A 13,095-nucleotide genomic window follows, 5' to 3' on the forward strand; every position below is an offset into this window, starting at 1 on the left:
GTATGAAGTTGAATTTTTGCACCGAAAGAACTTTTCAAACGGTCCAGTTTTTCCTTTGATTTATTCAAACAAAAAAACTCCTCAGCTTTATAAAATGATAATATGTACTATTTTATAAATAAATACTCACAGCTAATCGATCAGGTATCTGCCGGGAGCAGACGTCAGCAGCAGTGAGCACCTGCGAGATGCCGAGCTTGGAACTAGCGTCTAGTGCCACGCGGAGATTGCGCTCTGCCTCATCCGGCTGTAGACCCGAGAAGTCACTGGAATAACAACATAACAATTTATTAATCATCATCATCATCAGCCTATCGCAGTCCACTGCTGGACATAGGCCTCTCCAAGTGCACGCCACTGAGAAGGAAAACTCGAAAAAAAACCCTCTATCAACCCGTCTGGCCAGCGTGATAGCAGTAGGCTAAATTCCTCATGTGCAGAACCATTTATTAAAATTCACCTCTATATACCGTAAAGTATTAAGTAATGTGAAAATGCTTTGTAGTATTACTTTATCACCCTATAGAAAAAGATTTTCAGTTCATTTTTAAATCTAAAATAAGCATACCTATACTCTATTTAAGTAGGCATTTTTTAAGGGAAATCATCAAATGTCCCCCCTCCCGCTGTGGATGCAGCGCAAGACAATGTAAAACTCTCTTATGTAGCAATTAAATAGACACTTAGCTGAAGATAAACAATCTTAATATTACTTTTTAGACAAATACACAACAACTTCTTTAAGTTATCGTTCAATTGATCATATTGTATTTACGTTCAATTTTTTTTTAATATTAAATCAAATTTATACCGAGATTGTCTATCGGCAATAGTACCAAATGAACTTCAATATAATTAATGATTCAATTTCAACATTCGAGTTCGTACTCAAATGAACGAACAGTATAGCAACTTCGTTCTTCCAATTTCTAAAGAATTAAATATTTTAATTAAATTTTTTTGGTCTGTGGCAACCCTGTTGACAAGACGTCAACAAAACTTCTCCCAATTAATTAATTTAATTTAAATATAATTTAAGTGTTATTTTATAAGTTATAACATTAATTCGCAATAATAATAAACACTTATTGCTGGGACGGTAAATTTTGTGATATACTTTGTGTTTTACTGTGTAAATATAACCAAGTCTCGGCCTGTCAAAGTTCGAAACTTGGTATAACGATCTTTGAAAGTTTTGAATTAAAGTGCATTGTCATCGTGAAATCCTGTAAGTACTATCTTTTTTCAACTTAATTTATTACTGAGAATTCTTATTCTTCATTAGTGATTACCGGAGAGAATAATTAACATCATAATAGTGCCTAGAAAATAGTTTCTCACACAAACTAAAACACTTTCATAAACACCTACCTGAGTTATTGTTTTTTCTGTGCAAAATGGAAAGAATAATGACCAGGAAAGCCACTGCACGTTTGGAGGAAGCTAAACTCCAACAAACACTAGTGGAACTTAAGAAATATAAGGATTTGTGTGGGGATCTACAGAGGGAACAGGATGACAATGAGAAGGAAGTACTAAATATTTTAAACAATAATAGTAAATTGAAGAGTGAGATGGCAGAACTGCACTGTCAATTATTAAACATCACAGAAGAACGGGATAAGCTCCAACACATTGTTGACCAGTTTGACCGGTGTAGCGATGAGTTTGACACAACTCTCAAACACAACGCTGAACTGAAGTGTAGGTTGAGTGAGGCCCAGGACACTATTATTAGGATGGAGAGTACCAGCCAGAGACTTCAAACAGAGCAAACCAATGCACTGTTTGAGGAACTGGTTGGTACCACTCCGGTGCAGTCTGCTGACTCACTCTTGAAAAATAGTTCTCAAATAGTGACTATTGACCTGACTACTGACAACAGCTTTGCATCAATATCCCAGGTCAAGCAAATTATTGGCAGCAAAAACAAAGTAAAGAAATATGCCAAAATAAATAAATTTATTAAAAGGACTCAAAAGTTAATAAAAAATAACAAAAATAATTACACCAAAACCTACAAATCATTAAACAGTTGTAAAAAACTGCAATTAAATTTCAATAATATTAAAAAAGAATATGAGGTTGATATGCAGCGTCTGCAGTCAAGGATTCTCCATTTACAAGAGTCATTGATGGCAGTTACATGCAAATATCAAACCTCACAAAGAGAAATGGGTGAGTACATACTGGCAATGAACAGCTTGGTCGATCTGTGTAGTGAGAATGAGAAAATGTTTAATTCATTAACAAACAATCGAACACCAGGTTGTGAACAAGATCTGCCAGGCTGTTCAGGGTTAGATGGTTCTCATCAATCTTCTCATTGTATTAAATTAAATAGTTGTAAAAAAAGTACTTCCTTCGACACACAAAAACCAATAGAATTAATACAAAAGGAAAAAAATAATTGCAAAAAAATAGTAATATATAGCGATGAAATTGGACAAAACATGTGTCACAGATTACATCAACATTTAGGTGAGCAGGTAATAAACTATTGTATGCCTGGGGCTACTTATGAACAAATATTAGATAAAATACTAAGCAGTAGTTACTGTCCAACTACTACTCTGGTTGTACTAATTGGGAGAAGAGGAAATGCCACTATTAAATCAGTTATTAAATACTTTGAGTGTTTATCTCAATTAAACGTAGAGAAAATAGTTTTGTATGCTTTTCCCTATGGCAAGGGCTTGTCACAGACAGAAAACAAATATAGACATAAATGCAATCTCAAAATACAAACTATGACATTGTATAATGAAAAATTCTATTTTATTGACTCTAATGTACTCATTAGTAATAATTATTTTATGACAAAAGATAATTATTATCTTTGTAATTTTTATAAAGAACAAATAGCAAAATCGCTATTTTATTGTATTTATAACAAAGCCAAATGCTTGGCTAACGATACTGCTCCTTTTCAGCAGTCTAGTTTTATTTTTTCACAGAACTTGGAATTAGTTCCAAGTGATTTAAATTCCACCACCAGACAATAGAGCCAATCTCTAGCAATAGTCAATCGATTATTTTGGATTGTGACATAAATACAATTATATCTTCAAATGTACAATTAAATACCGCAAAAAATGTTGTCACTTCTGATCCATCAAACCCTTTGAGTATAAATACTAGAAACAAACAGAATTTGAATATATTCCATCAAAATATTCAAGGTTTGATTGGTAAAGAATTGGAATTGGAGTTGTTCATGAACTGTAATAATATAGATATTTTATGTTTAACTGAGCATTGGCTTAAAGAGCATCAGTTCATGTTTAGCTTCAAGAACCATTGTGTAGGCAGCTCGTACAGCAGAGTAAATATAATACGTGGTGGTTCTCTAATAATTCTTCGCAATACCATTAAATTCAAAGAACGGAAGGATATTGTGAACCTTTCTGTTGAGCGAGTAATTGAGATATCATGTGTTGAGCTTGAGCAGTTCATTGTAATGAGTGTATACAGGCCCCCATGTGCAACATATACAATTTTTGAAAAGCATCTGGAAGATGTATTATTCAAAATTTCTAATAATAATAAAACAGTTGTCGTCTGTGGAGACTTTAATATTAATATACTGGAAAATACTGCTATTGTTAATAATTTTATAACTCTATTTAAATCATACAACTTGTACAGTACATTTCTCGAGCCAACTAGAATAACTAGCACTAGTGCTACATGTATAGACAACATTTTCACAAACTTAAAACCTTTAAATAAACAAATTTTAAATGTGTTGGATTCTGATCACTCTGGTCAATTAGTTATTTTTCCTATGAAAACTAACAGAGGTCTGAGAAAAAATGTAAGTTTTATTCCTGTAAACAAACATCGCTTGGAACAATTTAAAAATAACTTGTTTGAAAAACTACCTGAATTGCCCTATCATGATAATCCTGATCAAGCTTACAGCCTTTTATTCAACTTAATTAATTGTGAATTTAAAAAAGTTTTTACTACTAAGTCCATATCTGTTTGTGATCAGGCAACATTTAGTGATTGGGCAACGCCGGGTATTTACAAAAGTAGACAGAAGTTGTTTGAATTATACTATGAAAGATCATTCAATCAAGATGAAACATTTAAACAGTACGTTAAAAACTATTCAAAAATATTTAAACGAGCCTGTACCTCCGCAAAATCAGTACACATAAAACAGAAAATAAAAGCTTCTGGAAATAAAATAAAAACCACCTGGAATATAATTAATTCAGAAATAGGCCGATCCACTGTACGGAATCGAGACTTTCACTTAAAAATAAACAATGTAGACATTAAGTCAGACTCGGAGGTAGCATCTGAGTTTGAAAATTTTTTCACCAATATCCCTATTTTAACAACCAGAACTCTGATGGCATCTTCCAGTTCGGCTCTTACAATATTAAAAAATTGTGTTGCGGAATGTGACAAAGGTTTTGAATTCACGGTTGTCAGCTCTAAGGATATTATTCAAGCGTATAAAGATCTCGATGTAAAAAAGACTGCTGACCTTTGGGGATTGTCAGTTCAGATAATCTCATCGATAATTGAAATAATTTCACCTTATTTAGCAACTGTGTTCAACTCTTGTGTTGCATCAGGTGTTTTTCCTGACTTGATGAAACTTAGTAAAGTAATTCCATTGTTTAAATCTGGTAGTACAACCGATCCATCAAATTTTCGGCCAATTTCAATTTTACCCACTTTGAGTAAAATTTTTGAGAAGTTAATATTACGTCAATTGTTGAGCCATTTTAATAGAAACAACTTGTTGCACACTAAACAATTCGGATTTACCAAGGGTCGTTCTACTACGGATGCGGGCGTGGAATTGCTTAAAAATATATTCGAGGCCTGGGAGGATTCGCAGGATGCGCTCGGTATTTTCTGCGACTTGTCCAAGGCTTTTGATTGCGTGCACCATGATATACTCATCAGGAAACTTCACCACTATGGTATCAAAAACAAGGCTCTTGACCTTCTGACTTCTTATTTGCATAATAGAATTCAGAGGGTGGATGTCAATGGTAAGAGGTCTTCTGGATCTACGGTCACCATGGGGGTTCCACAGGGTTCAATTCTAGGCCCTTTTTTGTTTCTTATTTATATTAATGACCTCCCTTATCACGTAAGGGATAATCACAAGATTGTGTTGTTTGCCGATGATACTTCACTCGTTTTTAAAATCAAGCGCCAACTCGACAATTTTGACGAAGTTAACAATGCACTCTCTAAGGTTGTTCATTGGTTTAATGTCAATAATCTTCTTTTAAATGAATCTAAAACGAAGTTAATTAAATTCTCAACGCCTAACGTAAGGCAGTTACACACCAATGTACAACTTAATGGAGTAGAGTTGAAGCCTGTTGAGTCAACGGTATTTCTTGGTTTGACCGTTGATTCCAAACTCCAATGGGGCCCACATATAGTTAAATTGTCAGGAAGGCTTAGTTCAGCCGCCTATGCTATTAAAAAGATCCGACTTATCACCGATGTGGACACAGCCAGAATAGTTTATTTTAGTTACTTTCATAGTTCAATGACGTATGGGATTCTCCTTTGGGGAAACTGTGCGGATGTTGAAACTATATTTATTTTACAGAAAAGAGCTGTTCGAGCCATTTATAATCTGGGTCCAAAAGTTTCTCTCAGAGAGAAATTCAAAGAAATAAACATTCTGACTGTTGCCTCTCAATATATTTTTGAAAATTTAATGTACGTTCGTAAAAACATTTCTAACTTTGTTCAAATGTCTGATGTTCATTGCATAAATACTAGGAATAAACATAATCTTGCTGTACATGCTACTCGCCTCCACAGAGTAAGCAACTCGTTCATGGGTCAATGTATACGCTTTTACAATAAACTTCCCAAAGCGGTTCGTGATTTACCTATCAGGAAATTTAAAAATCATATAAAATCCAAACTTTTGAAAAAGGGATATTACAAAATATCTGATTATTTAAATGATAAAGAAGCTTGGGAATGAGCTGCTCGCTTAGTGAGTGATATCTTTTTAAATGCCTGTGTATTGTTACTTTTGACATTTAAATATTATTATCATCAGATAACATTTTATTAATGACATTCTTCTTATTGACATTTATATGTTATAATTGTATTTTTTTTTTAATTTATTATTATTATTGTGAATGTGAGTATCGTGTATGCGAGCAACATTATATATCCTTATAACATAAATACTGTCTGGCGGGTTTGAGTATTTTTGAATGGCCTACGCAAATGTTCTGCAGATCTGGTATCGTCGTGTGACAGGTCGTTGAGCTCCCTAAGATATGGTTGAGCTACACGACGACTGATGCATGCGTGCCGTCTGTTGGGACTGGTCAGCTCCAGCCTGATGTGGCTCTTTCCTCAAAAGGCCATTCCAGACCGCGTACATGGTGACACTCACACATAATTATTTCATTTATAACATGTTTGGACTTTAAAAGAGACTATGACCCTTGAGTTTGTTTCGGCGTTTCTTCTCAGGGATCAGTCAGTTAGGAAATGCCGGCCTCAGCGTTCTTAAAATGACGTGTAAAAGTGATGTAATGTCCAACTTGCAAAATAAACAATTTCATTTCATTTCATTTCATTTCATTTCATTTCATTTCAAATCCAAAAATCTGTGCTAGCTTCTTACTTTTAGCGAATAATGTTCAGTAAATATAATACTCACATGAGATCAGGCCGGAAACGATGTATAATGGCGCAGAAAGCGAGCCCAGACCGGAAACTGGTGGTGAGGTTGGTAACCCGGACTTGTTTGTACTCCTTGGTTACTCCCTGTACCCATTCTAATAAATCCTGGACCTATGTAAGACATAAGAAAACATTTAAATTAAGTCCATAAAAACTTCAGCAAGAAAATATCTAAAAAGTGTCCAAAGACTTACAGACTCATACAAAGCTTTCGATAAGATCATTCATTAACTTTACAAATGAAAAGTAGCTAATAATATAATTTAGTGGAAAATTATAATCACGGTAATTTTTCTTTAACCTATATTTAGTTTGGGTATACATATTTTGGTTGTACAAGAAAACTTTTCACTCAAGCATCACACTACTTACATTTGGAGTGCCACAGGGCTCGATATTCAGCCCACCGTGATTCCATATTTTGTTGTTTTGGAAAGTTGGACCAAAACCATATCAAAATCAATCTATTCATCAAAATATATTTTTAATATAAAAGTTAATTTAACTTACCGGAGTTTTATCCTTATCAAACTTCCCCGGAAACAGTTTCTCCATATCGGCAGCAGTCGGGGTCTTATCACTATCTTCATCTTTCTCATTCTCATTCCTATCCAAATTAAAATTAGTCTTCAACTCTAAAGGTTTCAAATTCCTCATAGCAACCGTCCTTGGTTTAAAAACCACCCCTTTTAATTCCCCCTTATTTTCCACAACATTATTACTTTTGGGGGTCGAATAAAATTTCGGTTCTGGCTTAGACATTGCTAACTTAGTCAAATGGCTTAGCATTTCTGGTCTTGTTTTTGGTGGGGGGTCAAAATTATTGTCGTTGTCGTTTGGAATGGGGTCTGAAGGGACTGGGGTTGTTGGCGTCGTGGGGTTGGTATCATCGGGAGTGATGGGAGCGGTAGGAGTGCGGGAATTGTCGAAGTTTAGACTTTGGACACTGTTGGGGGTGGCTGCTATGTCACTGTTTGTTAGACTTTGGGTCATCTCTTCCATTTGCTGTCGGAGATCCAGCATCTGTACAAATGAAATACAAATTGGTGTCATAGATTAAATGTATTTCTCTAACTGACTGTTAAGTGTTCATTATTAATTGTGAACTTTCCATCTATTAATTTATTTATTTCTGATTCCCTCTGATTTATTTCATTTTCTGATCTGATTTTAGATGGTCAATGCTACCTTCTACTGGTCAGCATAAAGCAATAGAGATAGATAGTGTCACTGTCATCAGTATATATTTCTCTTATTTCCAGCAAATCTTTAAGACCAATGTAACAATATGTTAGGGTATTCGCAGTATAGGTACTTTAACAAAAATCTACCCTCATACAAAACTATCCAAATATCATACCACATCATATCATACCTGTCTAGTAGAATTATCAGACAATGTATAATCATCTTCGTCCAAATCTTCTAACACAGCGATGTCAGAATTGTTGTTCACTGATAGTAAAGATGCTAGGGACTGCATGTCCTCGTCACTGAAAAAATAGAGAACATACGGTCAAAAATATAATACATACTTAGTTTTATTTGAAAATGGCTACATATTTAAATCATTATTTTCGTTTTCACTTCAGTCTTCGTTAGACTTTGACATTAAGCCATCATTGGATTCAGTAACGCTGTTGAACATTAAATTACGATTATTACTTGAAAGGACTTTACTATATACACAATGCCTAATGCCTATAAAACATGCTATTTTTTTTTTGTCTGGGTGTATTTTTGGGTAAAAATTGCTTCCATTTGGTTGGACATTTACATGTGGGGTCAACAAAAATACCTGCTATGTCCGCTTTGACGGCTCCAGGCTCTTGTACTGGCGCATGTCGAGCGATATAACACACAATATAACACAAACACACTTACGTAGCCTGTCCCTCCCTTAACAACACACAGTGCAACGTGAGCTGCACACTGGCGGCGACAATCTTCTGTGTGACCGGCTCTAGCGGCAGCACCAATGTCCGCTGCGACGGCTCCAGGCTCGCGTACTTGCGCATGTTGATGGAGCAGACCGCTAGGCGACGGCGCTTGCCTGTTATTGATACCTGGAGGACGGATTTTGATATAAATAAAAAACATTGGTTGTCTGTAAAGCCAGGTTTACGGACGGCAGTTTGACGTGACAAAGTCAAGCATGACAGTAGTACATGATTAGACCACTCGAGCCGATCATGCTTCTCTCTCGTTCGAGCCACGCTCTCGCTTGCGGAACGGGACATCGAACGTAACATGACAAAGACGTCAACTTTTCCGTGGATGCAGACCGTAATATCGAGTTATTAGACGTTGTCACGTCAAAAAAAGAAAAAGAAGACCAAAATTATCATGAACAAAATCATCATCAAAATTATCATCCTTACACGGGATGAAAGCATCTTCTCATACAACAAATACATAAATGGTTCGGCGAATGCCAACAAACGTTTCAAGACGCGATCACAATCATATTATTTCGAAGCGCGTTCAGCAGGAAATAACATGAAGTTCTCAAATGTGAAGTATAAATGTGAATGGTAGTAGAGAAAGAAGTAGACTAAGGAAAACATGGCTTAATTGTCTAAAAGATTATACCAATTCAAAGAGAGTTTGCGAAGACTGGCAGAAAGGAATAACTTGGAACAGGGCAAGAAGAAAAGTTCTCAAAAAGATACTAACACATTTCTACAGTTACACACAACATTTAGGTAAGAATAAATGCTTATTCAAGAGTACAAGAGTAAGAGTAGATCCCTGATGATAATGACAGTATACTCACATCTTCAAGCACGAAAGTCCAGTCCTTATCTTCTAACTCGTTAGTACGCGAATCCTTGAACAGAGTGACGGCGACTGTCCGGTTTTCCGGTACTGTGTATATAACTGAGCCTCTGCAAATTGGTATATAGATGTGTAGGATGTAAGTATAGATAGAGGATTATGTGTTGATTTATATAATGAATTAAGGGAAGAAAATAATGTAAGTATAAAAGAAAATAATGTTCAAGTACAGGTCGCGCCAAATAACTTTGCAATTTTGAAGGTATTACAATTTAATTATGTATTTATTATCTGCAACATCTGTAGTAAAACGTCATGTGATAAAAGTCACCAAATTAAATCAATAAAACTTACTTGAGCGGGTCCTTCAATGAAGGTTCCCATTCTAGAGGTTCGGTGATCACTCGGCGAGACCTTCTCGTCCATACTACACTTAATTTATTCGGTTTCCTGAAAAAAATAGTACATATTATTACATACATATAAAATGATTAAAGAGTTCCAAAGCGAAAGGACGACACCATGCCGGTTTGCCGAACTGATGGTCCCGGGTGCGATTCTCGGTACGGTCAACATTTGTGTGATAAGCATGCTTGTTGGCTGTGGTCCGGGTGGTATAATTGCATTTGTAAGTATAATGTACTTAATCAGTTGTGTTGACACCCATACTACAAGCTAATAAATAGCATGGACCGAACCGACCGTAAGTGAAGATGTCGCGATATTTTATTTATTTTAAACATACTAATAAATTAAGCAGAACAAAACCTACAAAAAAGGCCCCTACCATCAATAACCCAGTTCACAAACAAAATCACACAAATACACAGACATTGCGCAGTATTTAGTATATTCTAAGTTTAGCTCGATAAGTTAGGGACGCGAATAGCCCAGATCGGTATAGGTTCAGCTGCATCGTTTGCATACGAACAAGGACGGTTGCATTGATAGTTCATGTAAATTGTAGATAGTAGACATCTGCCTGATATGTGAAGGAGTTGACTTCGATAGATTTTTTGTTGCCTGCTTGTTGCTGTAGTATTTAGGGGGGTCAAAGATAATTTATGCAATTTTTATCAAGTCTGCAATTTATTATTCTTCTTATTATATTGTTATAATAGTTTTATCTCTCGTGAAGAAGTCGTGGTGGCCTAGTGGGTAAAGGACCAACCTCTCAAGTATGAGGGCGCGGGTTCGATCCCAGGTCAGGCAAGTACCAATGCAACTTTTCTAAGTTTGTATGTACTTTCTAAGTATATCTTAGACACCACTGACTGTGTTTCGGATGGCACGTTAAACTGTAGGTCCCGGCTGTCATTGAACAACCTTGGCAGTCGTTACGGGTAGTCAGAAGCCAGTAAGTCTGACACCAGTCTAACCAAGGGGTATCGGGTTGCCCGGGTAACTGGGTTGAGGAGGTCAGATAGGCAGTCGCTTCTTGTAAAGCACTGGTACTCAGCTGAATCCGGTTAGACTGGAAGCCGACCCCAACATGATTGGGAAAAAGGCTCGGAGGATGATGAATAGTTTTATCTCTCGAAAGCGGTTGGGCGATACTTGTGTGTCAAATACAAATACACTTGTATTTGTATTGGATTTACTCGACCACTATTGAGAGCTCCTCACATCCTCCTCAGCTTTCGTGAAAAAAAACGATAAAACATTTATTCCTCTTTGCTAGTATTCTATGTAAATCGTCTGGTACCTGGTAAAACGTATGAATTGGGACTATATTCCTCACAATTTCACGAAATACAAAGGGTCCATACGTTTATAAGATTTTAAGTAACAAAAGCTTAGGTACAGGGCTATCGTGTTGCCTTAGTAACTAAGTTGAGGTAGGCAGGCACCCCATCTAAAACAATTATACTCTGCTACATTGATTATCACAGTAGTCTTCTGCTTACCATTTGGGCGAGGTCTCCAGGTCCACGCGATGGTAGGAGGCGGTGTACTGGAACTTGGCCGCCCTCTTGTTCACGCGCTGCAGGCGCTTCCATACCGACGCCATTTTACACCTGGAAGAAATACTGACAGTTTAGATATATCGAGGGTTTTATTTAAAGCATTTACATATAGGATATGTACAGTTTTCTAACAATCCAGGATGGATGACGAAGAATGGATAATAACTGGGATATCAGAACCCGCTATGGTGGTCCTTGACATTTTCAAGCTAATATATTATAATGGCGTCTACCATAAAATTCCCAAACCCAATCTCTTGTGTCAGCTCTACTAATATTATAAAGCTGAAGACTTTGATGCTTTATTTCTTTGAACTACTGGTCCAATTTGAAAAATGCATACAGTGTTAGATACCCCATTTATCGAAAACGGCTATATGCTACTTTTACCCTGCCTGGGGGTGAAAATGCGAGCACAAGGTGGTTAAACCTAAATAAACCTCTCCAATATTTCGTACACTACAAATATAACACAGATAATAATAACAGGACAGACAAACTTACGGTAGTCGGAGCAAAGTCGGGGGCGTTGACTATCGGCGCACACGCATTATCGCATCACGCCGCTCCTGCGGAAGCAAATATTGATATTGAGCTAATATGACAGTATATATGGGACTTTTTACTGGATACTGTTTGTAGGCCACTTGCAAGTTGACAGATTTGAACCAGGAAAAAATTCCGTACGCCTGTATATCTATACTAATATTATAAAGCTGAAGAGTTTGTTTGTTTGTTTGAACGCGCTAATCTCAGGAACTACTGGTCCGATTTGAAAATTTCTTTCAGTGTTAGATAGCCCATTTATCGAGGAAGGCTATAGGCTACTTTTTTTCCCGGTACAGGAAGTAGTTCCCACGGGATGCGGGTGAAACCGCTGGCAGAAGCTAGTGGTACATATATGTAGATATGTTCATCTAATCTAGGTTCTCGTCTAACCTATTTAACAAATAACTTAATAGTTATGATCGTCTTGATCATTGTCTAACCAGGGGTCAGGGGTATTGGGTTGCTTGGTTAACTGGGTTGAGGTACTCACTGGTACTCATTGTACCCAGATGGATTCGGTTGATATGATCGTCTTGATCAACCGCTGGTTAATTATCACCATTTCGAAGTAAGACTAATGGTAGATACACGCCAAACTTTATGACGCGCAACTGATTTCCTTGCGCGCCTAAACCAATTATTATAAAATGGTTTCTGCATAGATCTCATACGATGTTCCAATCCCCCAAAAATATAAAACTATACGCTTGTGTAGTTAAGTTACCAAAAATAATGATTCATCGTCCAGCAGAGGACTCACCAATGCAACTAATATTAAAATGACCTTTGCCACATCTTCCTAAACTACAAAACTGCAGTAGATAGACGAAATCGTGGGAGTAAATAATCCTTCACCTTGTACACTAAACATGCGCGCACGCAGACAATATACAATAACATTAGCTACAATGTCTGTATTAGAATATTGTTTATTTGTGCTTGAGCTGGATTCGTTTAGACTGGGATTTTGGGCTAGATATATTCTGCCTAAGTAAGTATAGTCAGCCACTAAAGTGTGTTATAGATCTCTAATGTATACTAATATTATAAAGCTCAAGATTTTGTTATTTTTTTTTTGTTTGATCGAGTTAGTACGACGTGC

General features: G+C 36.4%; 1 protein-coding gene across 2 annotated transcripts in view; it reads right to left on the bottom strand.

Annotated features, from left to right (window-relative positions):
* The window catches only part of LOC124643106 (EH domain-binding protein 1), a 50,663-nt gene that overhangs the window by 24,780 nt on the left and 12,788 nt on the right, over positions 1-13,095 (bottom strand). For both annotated transcript variants that reach the window (XM_047181962.1, XM_047181963.1), the window contains exons 2-10: positions 11,949-12,013; positions 11,385-11,495; positions 9,832-9,927; positions 9,476-9,587; positions 8,584-8,765; positions 8,075-8,192; positions 7,210-7,722; positions 6,677-6,810; positions 131-266 (exon numbers count right to left, since the gene is read on the bottom strand). In XM_047181962.1, the coding sequence (XP_047037918.1) occupies positions 131-266; positions 6,677-6,810; positions 7,210-7,722; positions 8,075-8,192; positions 8,584-8,765; positions 9,476-9,587; positions 9,832-9,927; positions 11,385-11,488 (1,395 nt within the window). In that variant the 5' untranslated portion in view covers positions 11,489-11,495; positions 11,949-12,013. The remainder of the gene's footprint in view (positions 1-130; positions 267-6,676; positions 6,811-7,209; positions 7,723-8,074; positions 8,193-8,583; positions 8,766-9,475; positions 9,588-9,831; positions 9,928-11,384; positions 11,496-11,948; positions 12,014-13,095) is intronic.

Source organism: Helicoverpa zea, chromosome 26, assembly GCF_022581195.2.
Source record: "Helicoverpa zea isolate HzStark_Cry1AcR chromosome 26, ilHelZeax1.1, whole genome shotgun sequence".
In the NCBI taxonomy this organism is placed as follows: Eukaryota; Metazoa; Arthropoda; class Insecta; order Lepidoptera; family Noctuidae; genus Helicoverpa; species Helicoverpa zea.